Below are 15,362 nucleotides of genomic sequence, written 5' to 3'. Positions count from 1 at the left end.
CTCAGTTGTTTTCAAATGTGCTCCACAAAGCTTTCTGAGTTTCTTGAAGCCCTCTCCAGGTCTGCTGGGGCTGGGTGATGAGGATGGGAGAATGCCAGTGAGAAACTAGTAAGCCAGGAATTATAAAGTAAGTCTGCAAAGATAGATGAAAACTAAATGAAGAAAACGCTCTGTATAGTATATAAAGGAATTATTTTATGTTCCTTAAGTTCCTGCTCACCACTAAGCCGATTGTTTTCCGAAGAAAAAAACATAATGCTGTGTGGATCATTTTCAGCTATCAAATAAGATCAACACTGGAAATTTCAACTCCCTTCTATATTAATACAGTTGATTTGATTTTATCTTGTGCCTTTGGATAAAAGCCTTTTACAGCTAAGTTCTTATTCTATCACTTTTCAATACATCTACGATCTTAGCTCTTAGGTATGTGGTTTTTTAAGAAAGGAATGAGATAATGTAAGACAAACTGAGTGCTTCATAGAAAAGCCAAAATATAAATAATACTATGAAAAAGATATTTACGTAAATATTGTGTCTATTCAAGAAAGCAGTATGTATGCATTTATTTTACAATAATCACTTTTTAGGATAAGAATAGGGTTTTCTAATGACTAGTTGTGCTTCCTTCAATCTCAAAAAACTGTGACAAATCTTTAGCTATATGAGCTGTCCTCCAAAAGAAAGCAAAATCAATTCTGATATCCTGCATATTGTTGGCCTTACTTCTATTTTCCTAATTTTCTACATTTGTGTCTGAAAGCGTTATGAACTTATTTTTTATGCTTATGCAATACATCTCATCAGTTGACTAACATATCGATATGTCTTATCATGATATTTATGCTGCTTTTTGGCAAAAGACATGTTAAATAGAACAGTCTGTCTTCTTCCATGGTTTCAAAAAGCATTCCAGGTACTTCTGATTCTTAAACTGCTGTACCCAAGAGTGGCCCAGACTGGCTGACATTTTATTAAATCTCTGTCTCCTTCTTCCTAGGTTCACAGTTAGAATATATTTTATCACCTGTCTTGCAGCAAGATTTGACCAAATGATTGAATTATCCCATTCAAGTTGGCATGCCAGTATAGAAACGGGAAAAACCAAGTGGTTTTCCTGTTCTCACATAGTCACACAGCACAACACTTCTGACACCAGATGTGTGGGCTTCTCCCTATTTATGAAGCAATTCTTCAGTAAACACCAACTAAATGTCCTATAATTTAATTCCATTGTGACACTATTGATCCAGGTGTTAGATCCCATAGGTTGAGGATTCAGTCCCATAAGATTGCCCCCCACTTCAGATGCCTATCAAAAGTAGTAGATTGTCACCTATACTTCTAACTGACTGGCTACAAATCAGGGTTCCTTTGACTCTACTTCTCCAATTTGATTACTTTGATAGGATGGCTTATAGAACTCAGGGAGACACTTACGTTTACCCATTTATTATAAAGGATATTACAAAGAATACAGATGAACAGCCAAATGGAAGAGACGCATCTGGAGGCAAGGTACAGGAGAAGGGAAGCAAAGCTTCTATACCCTCTCCAGACATGCTACCCTCTAGGAGCCTTTATATGCTCAGCTATCCAGAAGCTTTCTGAAACCTATCCTTTTGGGTTTTTATGGAGGCTTCATTACATAGGCATGATTGATTACATTATTGGCCATTGATAATTAGCTCAACCATTGATCCCTCTTCCCTCCCTGGAGGTTGGGAGGTGGGTCTAATAGTCCTAACCCTGTAATCATGGCTGGATTTTTGTGGTGTCCAACCCTCATCTTGAAGCTACCTAGGAGCCCCACTAATCACTCATCTTATTAGCTTACAAAATACACTCTTATAACTTTGAAGATTTCAAGTGTTTTAGGAGCTGTGTACCAGGAAATGTGGACCAAGACCACATATCTATTTCACAATATCACAGCAAGTAACATCTTTTGGGCTTGCCATGCATGGTCTTCCATGTTCATTTTTACCTGCATCCTGAGGCTGATGAGACTACCAGTCAGAGAAATGGTGAATCAGTGAGGCCACCTGTTGGAGAAACTTTGAGAAACCTATCGATCAGTAATACCTATTGGGACCTAACACAAATAGAAAACAAATGCCTGCAGGTGTAGACACTAAAATGTAGGAGTTTACTCTTAAAGCAGCATGTATTACCTTCATCAATAACCCATCCTAACTCCTGTCTTGAGATCCAGACTCACATTTCTTAATTTCTACTTGGATAACCTTGAATTATATCAACTATGACATATCCAAAACTGTAACAATTATCTTGGTCTCCAAATATACGTTTTTTTCAGTCACTACCCACTCTATTTACTAAACTAGGAATATTGGCTCACCTTTTATATAGGTGTTTCTACAACTTTGTCACACATACAAATCATCGGGCAGATATGTTATAACACAGATTTTTACTTCCTCCCACTTTGCTCCTGACCCAGTGATTCTGATTCAAGAAGTTTAGGGTGGCCCTGAGACTGTCAGGGATACTGATGCTACAGGCCCATGGTTTACACTTTGGATATCCCTGCTATACATCCCCACCTCTAAACCATGTTACTTTCTAATTTGGTATTGAGTGCTAAGCAGTCCATCTGGATAAGTCTGCCCTCTTTTTTTTTCATTTTCCAATTGACCTATTTCAGGTTTCTATTATGTCTCACATTAATTGTTGCATTTCCTTCAAAAGTGGTCTGTCCTCCTCAAACACATTCTTCAACAGCTGTCAGAATGGCTTTATAAACCATCTAAGCAACCACCCAACCAACCAATTGACCACCTAACCAATTAACCAACCAATCAACCAACCAACCAACCAACTGAAATATTGTTTATCTGTGGTTTTCTCATTTCAAAAATATAATGTGGTGATTTTTAAACTTCTTCACTCCTTTATTTATTTATTTTTACTTAAATAGCAACACCCTTTCTTTAATAGCATCTGGTGGATAAACGATGCTCGTATCTGGCTGAAATCTGTAAGGGAATTGAGATGCTGGAACTCATTCCTCTTCTTGTCTCACCCACATTTTTTTGTCACTGATGGATCCCCATGTAAATCTTATGACTTCTCAGAGCAGAGTTAGAAAATAATATTCGGATGGATTCTCAGGTTTTGTTGTTGTTGTTGTTGTTGTTGTTGTTGTACATATGAAAGCATGGCAAGAAAAACTGTTTACAATCCAGCTACAGTTTAGGGACTCTGTTTCATCCCTTTTCTTTTTCCAACGTCTGTGCTAAATTGTAGCCATGCTTCTGGTTCAGCGCTACCTACGCTGCTACCAGTTATGTGCTTTCCTTTACTTAGGATGCCCTTCACACACCACAGAGCTGACACAAATATCCCATCACCAGTAAAGCTTTCTCAGGTACTCATCCCACTCTTCCTACCACTCCAAGACAGAAGCCATTATTTTCTCCTCTTAATCTCCATTTGTATCCCAGTTGCAACTGTTCTGTTGTTTGTTCTATGACTTAACTCTAGGAAAGCAGAGGCCATACCTTTGTATATGTTTATCTATCATCATTTTTGAATATAGAATATTTGAATATGAGGGTATAGGCACATATGTCTTCAATAAATGTTTGTTGTGCTCTAGAGCAAGATATGATGGCTAACAATCATGATTATGCTCATAAATCTTGTAGGATATAATTTAGAGCCATTATGAGAAATCATTTCCTATTGTAAAATTAACCACCATGCAATATTTATGTCTATAGTTCATCTATGCCTTTTATTTATAATAAATAACAAATACAGGAAAAAATAAATTGGTTGTTTTTGTCATTTAAGGAGAACTCGGACTGTAAATATACATCTTCCAAGGGAATTCAACTGAAATTTATTTAGCCATCACACATAAAACATTATCACCACCACGATCTCAGTGAATATGACACTAGAGAAAACATTCCCAATATACATGTTCCTGGGGTGCAACAAATAGCTATTTTGCCAGAGTAAGTCACATGTAAATCTAATTCTCTTTTGATCTTATTGAACACCAGTGATTCCTCTGTGACCAGCTCTAGAAGCAAATGGTTGATAAATTTAAAAGTATCCTGTGCTGGAAGTAAATACATTTTTTTTCTTTAGTTTGGAACAACATTCCTTACTTTAATGCAATAATTTTTAGCATGTTGCCAGCATGAAAAGGTAAATGGCACAGACCTGACAAGTTTTCTCCAAGGAAGCACGTAGGTAATTCAAACCAGAAGTAGCCTCTTTCCTGACAGATGTAAAATTGCTACAATCCCTGAGATTCTCACTCCCACACGAATTATTAATTTCCAATAGCATCGGTGGGAGTTACACATACCTAGAGAAGAATCGGCCCTTAAAATTTGGAGGATCCATTCCAGTCAGTATTTATTGTGATTGAAATATATGATGCTTTTGTGTTTTCCTGCCTTGCTATGATTGGTAGAGTTTTTTTTTGTTTTTTGTTTTTGTTTTTTGTTTTTTTAAAAACCACATATCACGTGACATTAAATGTATCAGTTTGAATACATGTCACAACCTGCATTGTTTTCTTCGGGCTTCCAAACATGTGCGACCATTTATGCTGTTCATAGCACAGTACTTTACACATAATAGTGTTTACAGTGCTTAGTAAAGTTTTGTCTTTTTAAATTTTGAATTGGTTTCCAGTTCCAAGTTGATGCATTCTAAGCAATAACTTTCCATCCACTGATCCAGCGACATTCTTTCTCTCTTTTGAAAATCATGGCTGATTAAAAGGCGAATGCAACAGCTGCTAGTGATCATGTGATTGATATGTTTTTAAAGGCAGATGTTGAGTATTAAAAGCAGAGACCTTCAGATTTCTCTGTAGTCCATGAATATTTTTGAATGACTGCTGCTTTATTTTTCACCTAGGGTTTCCTTAGTTTTTCCCTTTTCTTCCCTTATCCTTCTTTTTATTTTTCTTGATGAACTGGATATAGTTTTAATGAAAACAAGTTAGTTTAGAAATATATACAATACCCAATACATTTCATTCTCTAAAGCAAGTGCTGGAAAAAATCTATCTTTGATGGCAAAGAGTTTTGTTTATTCTTATTTAAGAAATCGTGAAAATATCTTCAGGTTCTGACTGAAGAACACAGATACAGTGGAGTCAGTAGAGTTTGAGAGTTTCTAGATGGCCTAAATTGTCCTAGAATAACATGTATGTTCATTAGAACTATATTTCTAAATAACTTTAGTTTTCATTGTTATAGTTTTTATTTTTAACATGTTCTTTCACAAATTACCTCTCATATTAGAAGAATTAAAAATATATATGAAAAATATATTACATTCAATTTTATTGGAACATTTAAAAGCATTGTGCTTTAATGTCTTGTATACATTCCTTCTTTGTTAACTCTGATCTGGTTGATTCTATCCTGAAGTTCTTCTACCTGCAGTTATGACAATGGGGTGATTTCTGTTTTGATGTTGATGGTATTTCAGGAGGTGATTCATCCATCAGTGTCTACTCAAAGGAAGAAACTGTCTTGTGAGAAAGAAAAACAATAGTACTTATAGAGTATCACAGCGTTTTAGAACTGCAAAGAGCTTTGGAAATCACTTCAGAAAGACAGTATTTAAAACACTTAATATTAAATGTAAAGGCTTAGGAGTGAAAGGCGACTAATCGACATAAGCCACAGGGCCCTTAAAGGATTCTAGCACAACCAACACATTTACCACTGTGGTTGGAACCTTTGAGATTATTCCAGTTTGGATAGTTCTATAGGATCCAGCATATTCTCCTGGTTACCCAGCAATAATGGAAAAGCCATTAGCTAAGCCCAAATGAAATCATTATGAAATCTATAAGCTATAAGGCCAGTTTCGTAATAAATACTATGCTTTTATATAGTACCTTTCACCCCTGAATTATCTAGGGAAAGCCACAATATTATTCCCACTTTATATAGAAAGAGTGAAACAGTAATTTATCAAAGTGACTGAATAACTTAAGGTTTCTGTGAATAAAAATATATTATTGGAAAGCAAGTTATTAATTTAGCTCAGCCCTCAAAAAACAATTTCTCAAAGTAAAAGCAAGGATGTACATATTCAATTCAGGAAAGAAATTATTACATCTTGTTCTTTCCTCATTAGCATTCATAAGCTGTGTGTAATTCACATAGATTTCACATCTCTACTCATGTCATTACTATTATCCTCAGCCTCGAAATCAGTATTCATTCAGTTTGTATGAATTTAGAGCAGCTTTTAAAAATTTCCACAACCTTGTTACATTTAACGGTTTTGTTTTGACATGTACAATATTTGGGTCTGGGATTAATAATTAACTGTTGCTCTGAAGCTATAAGTAGCTGTGGTCATCAATAATACCACTTTCACCAACAAATGCTGATTCAGTAGGACACTGCACCAGGTACATTAACAAGGAATGTGCTCAGAATAGCATCTGAGCAGGGTCTAGAGTTTGCAAGAACCTATTTTCAACTTGGTCAATGAATCTACTTTATTTTTAGCTTTAGTTAATCTACATAAATTTCATGGCAATTTCTAGTGAGATTCTGGCCCCCTAAAGCATGTTATCTGGGGAAAGAAGTGCTTAAGAATATGATTTATATTTTAACACCATGATAAAAAGCACAAACATTTGGTTTTCTTGAAATTTTAAATGGACTTAATTTAAATATAGTCCTAAGTTACATATCACAACTAATATGCTATTGTATTAGTTCATTTTCCTGCTAGTATAAAGAAATACCTGAGACTGGGCAAAGGGAAAGCAGTTTAGTTAACTCACAGTTCCACATGGCTGGGGAGACCTCAGGAAACTTTAAAATCATGGCAGAAGGTATAGAGGAAGCAAGCATTTTCTTCACAAGGCAGCAGGAAAGAGAGAGAACACAGGGGAAACTGTTACATTTACACCATCAGTTCTCATAAGAACTCCTTCACTATCAAGAGAACAGCATGGGGTAAAACACCCCCATGATCCAATCACCTCCCACCAGGTGAAGATTACAATCAGAGATGAGATTGGGGTGGGGATACAGAGCCAAACCATATCATTTCGCCCCAGCTCCTCCCAAATCTCATGTTCTTTTCACATTTCAAAACCAATCATGCCTTTCCAACAGTCTTTTAAAGTCTTAACTCATTCCAGCTTTAACCCAAAAGTCCAAGTCCAAAGTCTCATCTGAGATAAGGCAAGACTCTTCCACCTATGTTCCAGTAAAATCAAAAGCAAGTTAATTACTTCCAAGGTACAATGGGGGTACAGACATTGGATAACTGTTTCCATTCCAAATGGGAGAAATTGGCCAAAACAAAGTCTGAAACCCAGCTGGGCAGTCATTAAATCTTAAAGCTGTAAATCTCCTTTGACTCCCTGTCTCACATCAAGGCCACGCTGATGGAAGGCGTGATCTCCCACAATGTTGGGCAACTCTGCCCCTGAGTACAGGAGCAGGGTACAGCTCCTGTGGCTGCTTTCACAGACTGACGTTGAGTGCCTGTGGCTTTTCTAGTCACATGGTCCAAGCTGTTGGTGGATCTACCATTCTAGGGTTTGGAGAAAGGTAGCCATCTTCCATCCCACAACTCCACTAGGCAGTGCCCCAGTGGGGGCTCTGTGTGTGGGTTCCAACCCCACATTTCCCTTCCACACTGCCCGAGCAGAGGATCTCCATGAGGGCTCTCTCCTGCAACAGACTTCTGCCTGGACATCCAGGCATTTCCATACATCCTCTGAAATCTAGGCAGAGGTTCTCCAAATTCAACTCTTGTATTCTGAACACCTGCAGGCCCAACACCATGTGGAATCTGCCAAGACTTGGGCTTGCACTCTCTGAACCAATGGCCTGACCTGTAACTTGGCCCCTGTCAGCTGTGACTGGAGCTGGAGTGGCTGGGATGCTCAGTGTCATGTTCCAGGGCTGCACAGAGAAGCAGGGCTCTGGACCCAGCCCATTTTTCCCTCTTAGGGCTCTGGGTTTGTGATTGTAGGAGCTGTCGTGAAGATCTCTGACAAGCCCTGGAGACATTTTAACCATTGTCTTGGCTTCTTGTTACTTGTGCGAATTTCTGCAGCCAAGTTGAATTTTTCCAAGAAAATGGATTTTTCTTCTTTTCTACCATATGGTCAGGCTCCAAATTTTCTAAACCTTTACACTATACTTCCCTTTCAAAAATAAGTTCCAATTCCAAACCATCCCTTTTTGAATGCATACGACTGAATGTCTTCAGAAAAAGCCAAGTCACCTCTTGAATGCCTTGCTGCTTAGAAATTTATTCTGCCAAATACCCTAACTTATGTCTCTGAAATTCAAAATTCCACAGATCTCTAGGGCAGGGGCAAAATGCTGCCAGTCTCTTTGCCAAAGCATGGCAAGAGTGACCTTTGCTCCAGTTCCCAAGAAGTTCCACATCTCCATCTGAGACTGCTTCAGCCTGAATTTCATTGTCTATATCACTACCAGCATTTTGGTCAAAACCATTAAACAAGTCTCTAAGATGTTTCAAAGTTTCCCACATCTTCCTGTCTTCTTCTGAGTCCTCCAAACTGTTCCAGCCTTTACCTGTTACCCATATCTAATGTCGATGCCACATTTTCAGGTTATCATTATAGCTTTTCCCCACTCCTTGTACCCATTCTCTGTGTTAGTCTGTTTTCACAGAACTATAAAGAAATACCTGAGACTGGGTAATTTATAAGGGAAAGAGGTTTAATTACCTCACAGTTCCACTGGCTTGGGAAGCTTCAGAAAACTTACATTCATGACAGAAGGCAAAGGGGAAGCAAACACCTTCTTCACAAGGCAGCAGGAGAGACAGAGAGCACAGGGGAAACTGCTACTTTTATATTATCAGATCTCATGAGAACCCCCTCACTATCATGAGAACAGCATGGGGGAAAACACCCCCATGATTCAATCACCTCCTACCAGGTCCATCCCTCAACACATGGTGATTACAATTTGAGATATGATTTGGACACAGAGCTACCATATCAGCTATCTCATTGTTCCTGTTCAAAGGCTCCTTTGATTTCAGTCAAGAAAGATTGCAAAATACCTAATCTATGTACCATATATGGTAACACTTCAATTACCAACAAAGAAATCTTAAAAATTCACTCCTACTACAAACAACTTTATTTACATGTTGCTGTCATTTGAATGTTTGCCTTCTCCAAAACTCAGTTTGAAATTTAGTTGCCATTGTGAAAGTATTAACAGTGGGGCTTTTAAGAAGTGATTAGGCTACAGGGGCTTCACCCTCATGGGCGAGATTGATGCCATTACAAAAGGGTGGCCTTGTCTTGCCCACTCTCTCATCTTCACTTTGACCTTCCATGGTTCTGCTCTGTGAGCAAGAGTGTTCCTTCCCTCTGGAGGATACAGTGCTCAAAGCACATTCTTGAAAGCAGAGACTAGGCCTTTTACATGACACCAAACCTGCTTGTACTTTGATCTTGGACTCCCCAGCTTCTAGAATTGTGTGAAATAAATTTCTGTTTTTTATAAATTACCCAGTCTCAGGTATTCTGTTATAACAGTACAACACAAACTAAGACACATGTTAATAGGTTTATCTCAATGCTTTTTAAAAGTTGTGATTACTATTAATGCTAGTTTAATTCAGAGTTTCTCAACTTCTACAATATTGACATTTTGGGTCAGATAATTCTTTCTTGTAGGGGATTTTTCTGTTCTCAGCAGATGTTTAGCAGCCTCCCTGGTCTCTAACCACTAGATGTTAGGTACACGCCCAAGCTGTGACAATCAGAAATGCTTCTAGGCATTGACAAATGTCTCCTGGGAGCAGAATCATCCCCTGGTTGAGAACCATTGGTCTAATATGTACACTTCTGTTTTTGACGCTCAATGTTGGTATCATTCCTTCATGTATAGCACCAATATTGTCAGGGTGCTTCAGGCCCACTGGTTTCCAAGGGACACATGGATTTCAAAAGTGAAAGATATTACTTTAATCTCAGTACTTATATCACTAATCCCAAAACGCAATTGTCTCAGAGTCTCTTCCTAGATAGATAGATTCAGAAATAGCCACTGATTAGTTTTAGATTAGTAGACTTAAGACTCAGCGTTTTTTACTTTGGCTGTTGTTACTTTTTTTTTTCTTTTTTTAAGTTTAGGGCTTAATGCTAATACAATAGCTTCCAGAGGTTAGAATTTCTTGTGGTTTATTTTATGCATATATTAGAAATCTTATCATCTTTTAATCTCAGTATACAATACAAAATTGTAAACATTAGATAAATTTAGGGAACTGTTATAATAAAGTAGACATACTTTAATTTCTTCTAATAACACATATTGAAATTCATTTGATTTCAATGTAGTTTTAGTTTATTATTCTTTTATGAAAATATATTACCCTATTTTACAGCATTGTAAGGAGTCTCCTACTCTAATTCATACCATTGCAATTAAATAGAGAATTAATATACTTTTTCAATTTTTCTCATTTCATCCCACATTATGGCAAAATGCACTTATGTTTGCCAGAATGAAACTCATACACAAAGAGCTTTTTGCCTTTTTGAAATTCAACATCAAATGTGTGTAAGCCTAGAATAGGAAACAGCTCTTTTGAAAATTTAAATTCAAGGAGCTGCTTTGCTGGAAGCCAGTATATGCTGGACAGGGCCTGAGAAGTCTGGATTTTATTACTTAATATAAAATGAATCTCAGTTTTTCTATCTGTAAAATGGTAAAAATATCTGTTTTGAAAATATTTAGGGAGAGAAATGTGATCATTATGATGTGTGCACTATGCTTTAAATTCTTTTAAGAAAAGAATTTGTGTTCCTTTTATGTCTGTACATATTGAAAGAGTCTATCAAATAACTCTATAAACTGTTGAACATGTCTAATAAATACCCTTTGATGACCAAAAGTATTTGAATCACTTCAAAATATCAACATGTTTATGTTACTATAAGTTGGTATAGCATTAAAATATTGGTTTATACTTCTCATTTTATAATTTCAGAGTGAAAGGAAAAAGCTTTTTTTAAATCTGAAACAATAATAGTAAAATACGGCATGAGTTACAGACATTAGGAACAATGCCTGAACTACTCACTTATGATTGTTTTTCATTTCTCAGTTGATCACAGCTACAGAGTTTTCCAGTTGCCATTATAATGGCTATATTCATTCTAGCTTGGGAATAGTGGTTTCAGATTAATTATATTCAAATTGAAATACAGAGATGTGGCTCAGAAAAATTGCTTTGGGTTTTGGTGGGCAGATAGTGATTAAAAGAATGAGAAAGAAGGCAAATACCAAGGAGATGTTTTATGTATACTCAACAACATGAAAGTGCTTACCGTTGTACCCTAATGTATATAATGAGAGCTTAGTGAATACTTGTTATTTACTGAATGAATAAAAAAATATGAATGGGTATGCAAAATGGTAAGAACTATAGAAATACAAGTAAGTGATGGGTTATGTTAAGTTAGGACCCTAAACTTTGGTTTGGATCTTGGTTCTGGGATTCAGACCGTACGTTAGAGAGTGGTATTTACTTTTAAGGTATAATATTTCGGAAGTTGCAACTGAATGCCCAAGGTGTTCAGCAAGGCTTGGTCCCTCTGGATGAACCAGAAATCACCTTTTCTAGCACTGCAAAATACCAAGTGTCTTCACTCATCAATCTGCCCCCAGGAGTCACACTACGCTGACCCTGTGGAGGCCTGCCTGTGTGTGTCAAATAATCTCTTGGCAGAGAACCTGAGAGGGAATCCCATGAAAACTTCTGGGGCCTCCCATTCCAGGTATTTTCCCCCTTACTGATATCTTGAGCCAGAAATTCCAGCTGTCTCATCATCCCAGACTCCAATCTCTGTTTCTTTTACCAGAATGGCCCACTGTTCTCCATCTGGGGTCTATGCATCTGCACTGCAGTATGTAAAGTTCCTTCAAGCAGAAACCTGGGCTGGATATAAGGTTCATTATATGTTTTTCTTTCTTTCAAGGATCACAGTCTTGTCTTTCTGTTGACCATTTTTTTTAAGTGGTGTCTTGCATATTTTATTCCATTTTAAGATAGTATTTTGTGGCAAGGTGGGCAAGTCCAATAAAAGTTGCTCCATTTCTGGAAGTGGAAATTGAAACATATATGTTGTTGGATGTTATGTCTAACATTGTGAGTCACTACAACTCCATTTACATAAAATCTCAATGAGGATTTATTTTAAAAAGGGATGTCCAATCTTTTGGCTTCCCTGGGCCATACTGGAAGAAAAACTGTCTTGGGCCACACATAAAATAACATTAATGATAGCTGATGAGCTAAAAGAAAATGCAAACAAGTCTCATAATGTTTTAAGAAAATTTATGGGCAGTCGGTGCCGCATCCTCAGCCCGCCGCCATGGCCGCCTACAAGCTGGTGCTGATCCGGCACGGCGAGAGCGCATGGAACTTGGAAAACCGCTTCAGCGGCTGGTACGACGCCTACCTGAGCCCAGCGGGCCACGAGGAGGCGAAGCGCGGCGGGCAGGCGCTACGAGATGCTGGCTATGAGTTTGACATCTGCTTCACCTCAGTACAGAAGAGAGCGATCCGGACCCTCTGGACAGTGCTAGATGCCATTGATCAGATGTGGCTGCCAGTGGTGAGGACTTGGCGCCTCAATGAGCGGCACTATGGGGGTCTAACCGGTCTCAATAAAGCAGAAACTGCTGCAAAGCATGGTGAGGCCCAGGTGAAGATCTGGAGGCGCTCCTATGATGTCCCACCACCTCCGATGGAGCCCGACCACCCTTTCTACAGCAACATCAGTAAGGATCGCAGGTATGCAGACCTCACAGAAGATCAGCTACCCTCCTGTGAGAGTCTGAAGGACACTATTGCCAGAGCTCTGCCCTTCTGGAATGAAGAAATAGTTCCCCAGATCAAGGAGGGGAAACGTGTACTGATTGCAGCCCATGGCAACAGCCTCCGGGGCATTGTCAAGCATCTGGAGGGTCTCTCTGAAGAGGCTATCATGGAGCTGAACCTGCCGACTGGTATTCCCATTGTCTATGAATTGGACAAGAACTTGAAGCCTATCAAGCCCATGCAGTTCCTGGGGGATGAAGAGACGGTGCGCAAAGCCATGGAAGCTGTGACCGCCCAGGGCAAGGCCAAGAAGTGAAGGCCAGCGGGGAGGATACTGTCCCCAGGAGCACCCTCCCTACCCGTCTTGTCCCTCTGCCCCTCCCACCTGCACATGTCACACTGACCACATCTGTAGACATCTTGAGTGGCAGCTGCAGATGGGGACTGGTGGCTCCCATTTTCATTTTAGCCATTTTGTCTTCTGCACCCACTCCCTTCGTACAATCTAGTCAGAATAGCACTTCTAGAGCATAGGTTCTCAGTCCAAGCTGTGGAAAAGCTCCCCTTATCCAACACAGTTTAAAGGTAGTGACTTGGGTTTTTGCGAGTTCTTTGTTTACTAAGGACTTGTGGGGAGGAATCATGCTAAGCCATGACCAATGAGGAGAAGCAGCAGAGCCTCTCTGTCCCCAGGAGCCAGTCCTCTGCTCTTCCGCAGTCAGGCCACTGCCTGGGGGCTCTAGTCATTCCAGTGGAAGATGAATGTAACCTGCATGGTGATGTGACAACTGTTTCCTCCCTGACCCTAGGGGACCTGGCTCTAGAAGTTTGGGATCAATCCTGAATTTAGTTATGTGTTACATTTACTTTTATTAAAAAAGTATAGTATATATAAATAATACAAAACAGTAACCCTTCTGGGGTTTCTTGTGGCGGTTGAAATAGTCCCACATGTGGTCATCAGAAAATAAACCATTCCTCATACCAGTATGGGATCAGTTCCTTGACCTCTGAGGGGCAGGAGTGCTTCCTGCCTTGTTTCATGGCAGTGAAACGCCCCTTGGTCCTGTCCAAGTGTGTCTTTCACTGATTTCCGAATCATGTTCTAGTTGCTTGGCTCTGCCACATGGGTCCAGTGTTCACCTGAGCATAACTGTACTAAATCCTTTTTCCAGATCAGTATAATAAAGGAGTGATGTGCAAAAAAAAAAAAAAAAAAAGAAAGAAAATTTATGAATTTGTGTTGGGCAATATTCAAAGCCTTCCTCTGCATCGATTCAAAGGATCTGTTCCCCTTTTTTGACCAAAATTTTATTCTCATTACCTTTAAAAATTACAGCAAATTTTATATCACTGCATCTTGGTAAATGGCGGAGTGCTGTTTGATGTGCACATCTCTTCTCTGTTCCAGTCCATTCAAGTTGATCTTCTCTTGTTTATTTGAAATGATAACTGAGTATGGCCTTTGAGCATAAAAATAGCAAGGACAAGGCATAAAAATAAATGCAAATGAAAGAAAATAAAGCTCTCATGAGAGACTTGATTCTACAAAAACAAAATTACATAAACTCTACATAACATGTAAGAGAATACACAGTTGAAATAAAATAGTTCAAAGAGAATTCTGTTTTTTTTCTTGAATCAACTTTCAGTCTGACACACTTATAATGTCTGCAAAAGGCAGCAGAGGGTACTGGTAAATTAAATTTAAATGGTAAATTAAATTGAAATTTGTGTTCTAGTGCAGGTATTTTATTTATTTATTTGTTCACTCATTCATTCATTCATTCATTCACACATTCAGTTTAAAAATTATCTCACTTAGCATGGCAGGTGTAGATTAAGTATCAATTCAGAACTTGCAAGTTAATTTAAGATTTTAGGAAAGGAGATCCAACATTAGGACTAATAAAACTGAAATGACCTTCTGCAAAATGTAGCTTTTTTTTGTAGTGAATTGTTTCTACCCAAGGATTAATATTTTTTGAATAAAAAGTAAAGCTACCAGCGTGCCTTTATTAGTGCATATATCTTAGTCTGGTTCCCAGAACTGGAAATGAATTGCAGTTTATTCATCCATACTTGCATTTCAAGGAATCTTGATGAATTTCAGGATTTACCCTAGGGTCGTAGAACACAAAGTTTACTTGCGCACAGTGTAATAAATATATTGGCCTGGACCCAATAATTCAATGTAATTAGAAACATAAAGTAACCAACTAAGGTAACTAGCCACGGAGAAAGACACTATAACACTGTTTTCTGCTTACATGAAGAAGCGTGATAACAGAATCTGAAATCTTTCAAGGAGTCAAAGCTATGGATGGTCAGATATTTTAGTGGTCATCAAGTCACCATATCTCAGGCTCAGGAAAGATGCTTACATAGCTCATATTTTAACTAAATGCCACTTCTTTGCTAGATGAACCCCACAATATAAATCAACATCTCCATTTACAGTGAAATTATTATCACCTAACAGTTAATTGTAACTTTTGAAAATTTAG

General features: G+C 38.3%; 1 protein-coding gene across 1 annotated transcript; it reads left to right on the top strand.

Annotated features, from left to right (window-relative positions):
• Positions 1–12,379: 12,379 nt before the first annotated feature.
• On the top strand, positions 12,380–14,084 carry LOC103230363 (phosphoglycerate mutase 1). The gene has a single exon (XM_007989035.3). The coding sequence runs from the start codon at positions 12,407–12,409 to the stop codon at positions 13,169–13,171; it is 765 nt and encodes a 254-aa protein (XP_007987226.2). The 5' UTR covers positions 12,380–12,406; the 3' UTR covers positions 13,172–14,084.
• The last annotated feature ends 1,278 nt before the right edge of the window (positions 14,085–15,362 follow it).

This window comes from Chlorocebus sabaeus, chromosome 25 (genome assembly GCF_047675955.1).
Source record: "Chlorocebus sabaeus isolate Y175 chromosome 25, mChlSab1.0.hap1, whole genome shotgun sequence".
Lineage (NCBI taxonomy): Eukaryota > Metazoa > Chordata > Mammalia > Primates > Cercopithecidae > Chlorocebus > Chlorocebus sabaeus.
Note: the sequence above shows the minus strand (reverse complement) of the source record. Positions and strands in the feature narration are given on the sequence as shown.

Excerpts from the sequence above, each read along its gene's own strand:
- LOC103230363 (XM_007989035.3), top strand. The coding sequence starts at position 12,407 with ATGGCCGCCTACAAGCTGGTGCTGATCCGGCACGGCGAGAGCGCATGG.